The following is a 9445-nucleotide window of genomic DNA, read 5'->3' on the forward strand; positions in this document are numbered from 1 at the left end:
CGAGGGCAGAAGCGGGGTTTTTTTTTTTGAAGGGGTGATATCAAGAAGCAGTGAACGCACAGCAGACTTGGTCGGGGGAAAGAGCCGAGTTTAAGAAGAGACGGGGAGAAGCAGAGAAGAGAGAAGCGAGGGAGGCACGGGGACAGAGGTGAAAGGCCATGATGATCTTGACCCAAAGCGCCATATCGAAGTGCTTATGTACTGCTTCGATTCGGGCCTTCTCGACTGGAGATGGGGATATCCAAGACCTGGAGTGACGTTGCCCCAGGCCTGGGGAAGCCGACCAGCTGGGTGGGCAGCTGAGTGAGCTGGGCAAGAAGCTGGGTGGGCAGCTGGGAGGCAGGTCGTCCAGCGGGTTCTTGGTTTCTTGGTTACGGCTCCTTGGGACTCCTTGGGGCCCCTTTGTCGGCGTCACTAACAGAAGTATGGGGCCTCTCTGGGGCGCGCTTCCTGGGGGGTGGTTCCCGCCAAGGCCGGCTAGACAAGAAATTCCAAGCAGGCAGTTTTCCTCTCGTCTCGAGCCGTGGGCTGCGCATGACAGACGGCGGGGAGCGATGCTGCCATGTTGGCCGAGCGCGCATTCGGGCCTGCCAAGTTGCCAGTGGTGGTCGAGCAGTCGAGGTTGCGTTGCATTGCTTGCCGGGTGCCACGAGTGTTTGGTTGTCGATGCCCAGATTGCGATTCCCCGGGCTGTGTAAACGGCCCTTTTTGTTTTATCTGGAGCACCAACAGTAAGATGCAGGCCCGATAATTACCCACCCCCGACGCGGAGAGACCAAGATGCCTCCATACGTCTCCAGAAAGCCTCCATAATAGCTGAGGACCGAGAGGAGATTGGGGAGAGCAGCAGATAGATCGCCTTGCCTGGTTCCAGATTGAGTTGGTCAAAGTCTATTCCTGACGTAGTTGTCGCTTGTTGCTTGTTGCAACTTGTCGGGATGTGAGTTAGGTAAGTAAGAAGTAAGCATGTATGAGAGAAATCCCCCCCCCCGGCTGCTGTCCCTTCGCCAAACGCGCCGGCCGCTCTCAATTCGAACCAATTTCGTCCTGGGCCATTTTGGGACTCGCTGAATCACGTCGCGGCCTTGGCTTCATCAAATTGAGTTCCACCGAGGCCACGGACCAAGAGCCGCTTCCTCAGACTGGCACTTGGCAGAATACCACCGGGATTTCTGTGTTTCTAGGACCCACTACCTACCACCTTTCTCTACCTGCTCTCTCTTCTACCTCTAACCGCCCTTTTGTAGTCTTTTTATTTTTGTCACCCACCTGGCTGGAGGAGCCGGAACCAGAACCAGGCCATGGGAAAAATAGTGTCTATTAGGTTCATGAATGACTTTTTTCTAAATTTACAACGGAGGTCGTGGCATATCATGCGGGTTCTCGTCCAACCGGCCCAGCAGGAGCGCCGCCACTTAACGCCAACGAGCCTGCAAAAGAAACACCGTTTCCATGCTGGCCCCCTTCGAAAAGCTGTAGAATTCCCTGAACCATTTTTTTGTCGCCAATGCGGCTGAGTGCTTAATGCAAAGCATCCCGCTTGAGTACATCGTAAAATGTCGTAAATATGCTTGAAACTAGCAGGGGCTCGCGTGTGCGGCCCTGTCCCTAGCATCCGAAGTTTGACCTTTTTTTCTTTGTTTCCACCAGATTTGCACCACCGGCATGGTTTGCTCAGATTCGCTGGTAGAAGAGTAGATACGCAACCTTATCCTTGATACTGTCGCGTACTTGCTTCCCCTTGGATGCCGCTGCCGCTGCTGCGGTCCCGCTGCCATTCACCACGCTGCTCCATTTCTTGGCGCCGCTTGCTGGAGTGGTGACCTTGTTCCAGCCCTCATCATCCCCGACCTCATCGTCACCAATGCCTTCGAATCTGTTGCCAGAGGCGCCAGAAGCTGGATCGCGCTTGTGCTCAGATCGCAAAGCCTCCTTGGCCGCATCCTCCTCGTGGCCACCCTCGGCAACGTCTTCGCTCCTCACGCGGCGGAGAATAGTATCGTCGATCCGAATCCACTCTCGGCCGTCCTGACGCCTCACGTCGACGGTGTAGTGACCACCGCTGGCGTTCTTCCCATGATGGTATACTGCTGCAATGAGACGGTATTTCGGGAGCCCTGTTCCTTCGGCCAACATCGCATTCCTCTTTTGCCGCGTAAAGACCTCCTTGGGAAGTTCTAGATCGAGTGGGTAGCCAACCTTCTTCCATATCTTCACGGTGCCGGTGCCTTGGGCATCGAACTGGAACCGTTTCAGGTGCAAGATCAATACTGGCGGCAGAGATTCAATGAAAACCTGCTTAGTAATGGGAACGTCCGGTCCTCTTGGCGAGCCAAAGTCTCCATGCAGAGTTTCCGATCGTGACAGGTTTTTCAGCGCGTCAACTATGTTCCGGACTTGAGGAGACCCAATATCGAGCTGCAGCGGCTGGTAGGCTTCAAAGTTCACCGAGTCTTTAAGACCAGGGACTTTCAGTTCCGAACGCAGCTCGCCACCAAATATTTTGGTAATCGGAGACGAGGAAACCTGTTGGCCCGAAGAACGTGTGATGGCTGCCCGTTGCTTGGGGCCAACCTCCAGCCAGTCACTCGACGAATCTGCAGTGCCAGTGGGCGATGACATGTCCATTGACGTAGCAGCTGAAGAGCCAGCGGCGGCAGCCGTTGCACTTGCGGGGACTGGGAACCTTTTCATCACCTCCTTGCATTCCTCTTGAAGAGATTCCAGGAGGAATCCAAGAAATTCTTCGGCATCCTGCTGGTGGCCGCGCTAGAGTGATGATGTAAGTTTTGAGTACCAGCCGGGACAAGAAAGCAGACTTACTCGCATGCTCGCGAATCGTGGGAGTTTTCTTATAGCATCGTACACAAATTCCGGCGTGAAAGGCTCTCCATATTGCTCCAACTCTTCACTCTTCAATCGCATTCGCAGTTGGTCCACGGAGCCTGCAGAATCAATCACCTTGAACTCCCGCGTAAACATAATCCTGCTAACCGTCAGAATGAGACATCAGAAACGGCCAATAGTTACTCACATGGCATCAACCAGGGGTGTTTCGCTTTTGAAACTATATGCTGCCCTCTTGCTGACCTGGTCCAGAAAGTCGTAAAAGGGGGTACAGAAAATAAGGACTTGAAGAACCTGCGAACAAAGTCAGATTTGAGAATCCTATAATAGCAAAGAACTACTTACGGAATTCATATAACACATGTTCCCAGTGTTAATAAGACCCCTGGGCTCGAGGAACGACACCTTTTGGCCCTTGCCAACACGGAATTGTGCCAGGGCTTCAGCCAGAGAGCTCGCATTTGTTTTGGTAAAAGTGCCGGTAGCTGCAATACTGCTGCCGTTGGCCTCCCCGCCATCGGCTGATCCGCTAGCTGCCGGTTCCGTGGCAGTCTGTGGGCCCGGGCTGGCCGCCGCAACCTGACTTGCGCCCGAGAACAAACCAGTCCATAGCTTTGGCTTCACTGCTGCAGGCGCGGCAGCAGGTTGAGACTCCTTTGCCGGGGAATCCGTTGATGGCACAACGGGCGCTTCCGCAGTAGGCTGGCCTGCAGTGCGTGTTTTATCTGCGGCTGGCCGATCGTTGCAGGAGATGTCCTTGGGCTCTTTTGCGACTGGCTTGACAGCTTTTAGCAAGACCGGCACCGCTGGAGCTGCTGCTCGTGGTGCGGGTTTTGCCACCTTGATGGGGGTTGCACCGGTGGCTGCGGGCGCTTGAGCGGCCTGCGTCAATGAGGGTGTAGTGCTAGAAGCTGGTTGTGCGGCTTCTGAGGGCAGGTCTTGTGCCGAAGAAACCTCGAGCCTACTCGCAGACTCCACCGACGCAGTGGACGATAGCCCAGTTGTAGTGCTTTTGAGAGTAGGGGTTTCCGGGATCGATGGGTCCGCAACCGTCCCGGAACCGGCCGGCTCAACCAACGTCTCGTTGCCGCCTTGGTGGTTGGTAGGAAGCCTGACATTGCTCGCGTCCGACGTCACTATTTTCCGCCTCCTTCTCGATCGTGCCGCTCGCGTAGGGAATGGGAGGTCGGGACGAGATAACCATGGCAACTATTGGCATAAGTAAGCGTGTGTAAAACATCAGGATACTGTACAACCCGCGCGGATATCGCAGGCTGTTAACTTACAGGAGCTCTGAAAGGTGCTTTCGCAACCTCCACTTCAGGCTGAGGCGGCGGCGGCGATACTTGTGTGTGGGGTGTGGACGGAATCAATGGCGGTTGGGCTATGACTTGAGGCGAGTGGGTTGATGAAGGCGTCTGAGAAATCGGTGCGGGCAGTGGAGGTGGGGCTGCGGCGTAGATAGGCGGTGTCGAGATTGCGGGAGATAGCTGTTGTGGGAGTGGGCGTGAATAAGCCTGAGGGGGCGGGTGATGTTGCATACTCGAGGAGACGATAGGAGGATACTGCTGATGCATAGCCGGAGGGGACCGCGCCGGGTAGGCCGAGTGATGCGGCACGTATGGCGAAGCGGGCATGGCGCTGTTCTGGTAGTAATGAGGCATTTGCTGCGGGTAATAGCTGGTGGCGTACGGATTCATCGGAGAGCTGTAGTACATGTGGGAGGCGCCGGTGTGGTGTTGCTGGTGATAGAACGGAGGCTGGTGAGAAGGCTGGTGCTGGTGGGCAGGAAAGTGCTGAGGCGGGCGGCGTCGCGGAACATTGCCAGCGGCAGGCACATGTCCCATCTCGACCGGGCCTCGTCCTCCTGGTCCTCCTGGTCCTCCGCCAACACCTCCAGGCATGGGCTGCCCAGCCGGCAGATGACTACCGTTCATCTTGCCGGCTTGGGGTCGATAGAAGCAGTGGCTAGGTGCCCACTGCCTCCGCTGCGCTTTCTAGAGAAAGAGGACCGTCGCGTGTTCGCTTTGGAGGGCAAGGATCTCACCAAGAGCTGAAGATGGCGTCGCACGGGGACGGTGAAGAAGTATAACGCAACGCCGTTGGTGTTGGAAATTGGGTTCACGTGGTGTGCGGTGGTTTCCAGGCCGAGAAATTGTCTTTGTCGTTGGTTGCGAAGCAAGTGGCCGCAAAGAGAAGCTTCCCTCGCGCGCCAAAGCCCGGTGCTGGTCCTGGTCCTGGTCCTGTGGTCCTGGTGCGGTGCCACGGCCCCAGAAAGCAAAAGGGCTGTGCGTCACGTTTTTTTTTTTTTTTTCTATCAAGGTATATGTAAGCAGCTCCGATCCACTTCCGGAACCAGCACAGCCAGCAGCCGGGCAATAGGTAAACACATACAATGCCAGGTAGCTCAAAGAGTCCGCCAGGGTTACCTACAGTCGACCTTGGGGGCCGCAAAGGCACGAGAATCGACGTATGCAAAACTGGCAGGAGAAGAAGCAAGTGGCTTTTGCTTCTTCGACCTCATAGTCATAGCTGGACGGCTAACTAAGTGGTGGAAGTGGCGATTCGTCCCATTCTACACAATTATTGGGTCCAGTCCGCATTGGGGACGGCTCCGATACGGACTTCATTTGTAGCCCAGTCCCAGTTCCCGAAACATCCCATCAATCCTATCGGGCACACACATAGATACATAAGTAGGCATATTGCATACAGCAGTAGTACAAGACCTCCTTGGAGCAACCCAGCCAGGTCGCATCGATGCGCCAGAGATCACGCTGACATAACGCGCAGAGCATTCCGGAACCCTCTTGTATCCAATCCTTGACGGAACCGAGTTTCCATTTGCAAGATATCTTCCCTGCATATGCTGTACGTGCGGTAACATCTATCATGTTTTACCATGCTTCCGGGCCAACTAGCCACAGACTGGACAAGCCGATCTGGGCAGAGTCCATGACAGATTTGGTAAACTACTTTTCAAAGTTCCGACCTGTACCCCTTACAGGGCCTGGACAAACAGGCTCGAGACGTCTGCCCGCGCGTTGTTTGCCAGGCGCCTTCACTCGTCCCTAAACAACCATCTTCCTGTTTGATTAGGCTTCATCGCCTCCCGATAACGCTCCTCAACTCTTTCCCTCTGCATCACCGCTGTCAGCTGATTATCTTTGTCCAGCTGTTGTGTACTAGGAAAATCGACATTGAAATACCCAGGCGGCGTGCTGGCCCGGGGAACACGGTAACGATGCCCTTTTCCAAACTCATTAGCATTCTGTTGCGTCTTGGCTTTCAGCCACAGAGCTTCTTTTTCGTCTTCATTCATGGACGCAAGCCTCCACGCTTCGTCGCCGAGCCAGTTTTCAAGAAGTGACTGGAATGCAATAGCCCCCGTCTCCAGTCTCTGGCCACGAGCTTGGCTACGGTAGCCAGGTGCGCAACACTCTTCCCTCACACAGCCCGGCAAACAAAGGCGGTCCTCCTTATTTCGCACAACTTCGCTGAAAGCGTATTCGAGACCGTCGTTGTGTTTGGGGTTGATTTTGAAGTCCTCCAGCCTGAGGCTCCATTGCGGGCGGTCTCGTAGTCGCAGCGAGTCTTTGCGGTGACGCTTTGATCTTGCGCCGGTACCTGGTGCTTTCTGCGTTGGTTGGATTGCTGTGAACGTCCGCTTCAAGTTCTTGCTTGAAGGTGTTTCAGACGGAACCGCCACTCTGTCCACAGTGTTCCGTCCCTCATTTCCAAGCGGTGTTGTCCGTGTCGAAGTCGAAGGGATTGAGAACCCTATCGGCCGTGGCTTCTCAGGCGGAGTACCGCGCGAGGGGCGGATAGCCTGTTTCTCTGGCGAAGCTGTTTTCAGTAATGAATCCAGACGCCCAGTACTAAGAAAGGTTGGTCCCGGTCTTTCAGTAGTGTCATCACGATTATCATCCCCATCCTCAGCAAGGCTTGCTATACCTCCAAGGAGAGTCGTATTTCCATCATCAGGAGCAGAGATTACAGGTATGTCTGATAGAGGCCCGGCCAGTCTTTGAACATGGGCACTCATAGATACATGGTTGGTGGCAGGTGAGCTTGCGTCCGAGGTAAGATCGTGAGGCAATTCCGTAATGTCCTGAAGATTATCTTCCGGTGTATAGACGCTAGCCAAAGTTGCTGCTGTCTCGGCTTGACGCGCGTTTCTGCTCCTCCTTGGAGTAGACAACAGATTTTCGACATCATCAAAATCAATGCTCTCGTGTGGTACAAAATGGCGTTGATCGTCCATGACAGCAGGATCAGACCCTTCCTCAGTCTTCACCCTTGTGACAGCAGAACCATGGTTGGCTGGCTTGTCCTTATGCCTTCCCTTGCGAACAGGGTGTTCGGACACCACAACGGGAGTATCTGAGGAAGGCTCGTTCTTGATTGGGGCATCCGGACGTTTGCAACCACGCGTGTCGGGCATTGGAGGCAAACCCGGCTCCTCCACTGCTTGGCCACCACCATGGTTGTCGGTTTCAATTCTTCCATTCAGCCCAATGGGGGATTTGCCGAATTGAAGTAAGTCCGTGGTGTTGCGTTGGACCGGCGGTTCAGTTGATGGAGAATACCGTGTGCGAAGGGCATCCGGGGCTTCAGCAACATCGGGAACATGAGGATCTGGAGAATTGGGATTCGTGTGCGAGGTGAAAGAGGAGTCCAGAGCGACGTTATTAGTCGCGACAGCCAATTCCTCCTTTAGTCGTTTGATTAAGCCCTTCCTCCTTTCGGCGCATTCCTTCTGCTTTGTAGCATATTCCTTCCAACTGTGTGTTGTTTTTGTACGCTCTCTCAATTCCGATTGAAGCTTCTCGTTGGCTTGGACCAGATCCGCAGTCTGGCTGCGCAATCGTTTGTACTTCCCCTCTAGTATCCCGTAATCTGTAGCCTGCTCGTGGAGGCTCAGACCCGTAAAGTCCGCATGCTCATTCAGAATGGACTTCCGGACGTTTACAGAGACAGGCGTTAGAGGAACTCGGGCATTTCCGCTGGGAGGTCGAGAGAATCGCGATTTGTTAGGACTTGTGTTTTCTTGACCTGCGGCATCTGAACGGTCTTGTTGGAGGGATCGTTTCAGCTGCGCAAGCTCCCCCTTGAGCGCCTTGTTCTGCTGTTCCAGCCGATCAACATTTGCTGCTCTAACCCGTAGGGTCTGCAGCTCGGCATCAAGCTCGGCCTTCTTGTGGTTCTCAGCTTCGACGGCTGAGAGTGCCAAGGTGAGTATTAGTATATGGCCATCCACAGTAAGTATCCAGGTTGTTTTGAGTTGACAACACCACACTCACAATCCTTAAAGTCTTTTTCAATACGGCTGCAGACTTGGGTAAAGGCCTGTAATAGCGCAGGTTTGCCTGCGTCTTCAAACCAGTTCTCCATCGCATCTACGGCCACGGGGAGCCCTACACATAATAGTACCGAGCCAGGTTGCTGCCAAGTCCCGATCAACAATACGTTGAATTTGTCGTTGTCGGAACCATATCAAGATGTGAGTGATGAAGCCAGCGAGGAAGTTGACGTTGGATTGACGCGTTGTCAAGGACCGGTACGCGACATCAAAGCCGACCCGCTTTTTGTGCCACTTACACTAAAGAACGTGCCTAATTAGTTTCTGCCTGCTTGTGGACAATAATAGTACGGCTACGCATAATCAGGAGGAAAACTTCTGGTACAAATCAGGTGCATGGGATATTGACTTCATAGGAGCCTCTAAGTCGGGGTTTTTTTTTTTTTTTTTTTCTTTTTTTTTAAATACCCTATAAAGGATAATAGTAAACTAAGTCGAGCTTAAGTAAATAAGTATAAATTAACGTATTAATATATAAATAAAATAATCCTCGTAATTAAGTAAAGTAACCGGATAAAAGTTTACGCACGAACCTTTATTTCTTATTAAAACACTACTTTTTTAAAATTTAATATAAAATTTAATAAATTTTATATAACCTAGTTTATTACTACGTAACGTATATTATTTAGCGACGTATCTTTTTTACTTCTCGACCTTTATATATAAATTCATTTAATTATAACGTTTAAAATTAATTAAAATTATTCGTTATTCGATTCCTCGTTTAATTTTATATTTTTTTATATATTCGCGTATTATAACCTATCTCGCCGTAAATACTATAATGCCTTTCACCGGTCGCCCTCCGCTTTAACGAACCCCTATTTTTATTTTTATTAAGCGTTAAACGTTTCTTTTTTTACTTTTTTTCCTGTAATTATTAAAATTCTTTAATAATAAAGGCTCTTTTAAATTAAACTCGCGATTTTTTAACTCTCCGGCGCTTAAAAAGTATTAAATTAGTTTCCTTTAATATATATATTTTATCGCGTATAAAGGTTATTTTAATTATATTTTTCGCTATCTAGTTTATTATATTTAAAATCGGCGTCGGAGAGCTTCTTTAATAAATAAATAACGTGGTTTACCACTACGCGACGTATATTACTTAGCGACGCACTTTAATTTAATTCTAATATAATTAAACTTTAACGCGTAATACTTTTATAACTATAATACCTAATTAATCCTAAAAAGATCGGATAGTTTTAATAATTTAAGCGATACGAAACG

At 51.4% G+C, this 9445-nt stretch overlaps 2 protein-coding genes across 2 annotated transcripts; both read right to left on the reverse strand.

Annotated features, from left to right (window-relative positions):
• Window positions 1-1674: 1674 nt before the first annotated feature.
• Window positions 1675-4784, reverse strand: PG986_007377 (cysteine proteinase; the record flags this gene model as incomplete). The annotated part of the gene is made up of 5 exons (XM_066843599.1): window positions 1675-2769; window positions 2824-2986; window positions 3035-3141; window positions 3193-4056; window positions 4134-4784. 5 exons carry the CDS (start codon window positions 4782-4784, stop codon window positions 1675-1677), a joined length of 2880 nt encoding a protein of 959 aa, XP_066699711.1.
• Window positions 4785-5908: 1124 nt separating this feature from the next.
• On the reverse strand, window positions 5909-8241 carry PG986_007378 (SAE2-domain-containing protein; the record flags this gene model as incomplete). Its single annotated transcript, XM_066843600.1, has 2 exons — window positions 5909-8067; window positions 8151-8241. 2 exons carry the CDS (start codon window positions 8239-8241, stop codon window positions 5909-5911), a joined length of 2250 nt encoding a protein of 749 aa, XP_066699712.1.
• Between the last annotated feature and the right edge of the window lie 1204 nt (window positions 8242-9445).

The sequence above is a fragment of the Apiospora aurea genome, assembly GCF_038362705.1.
Source record: "Apiospora aurea strain CBS 24483 chromosome Unknown utg000005l_segment0_segment0, whole genome shotgun sequence".
In the NCBI taxonomy this organism is placed as follows: Eukaryota; Fungi; Ascomycota; class Sordariomycetes; order Amphisphaeriales; family Apiosporaceae; genus Apiospora; species Apiospora aurea.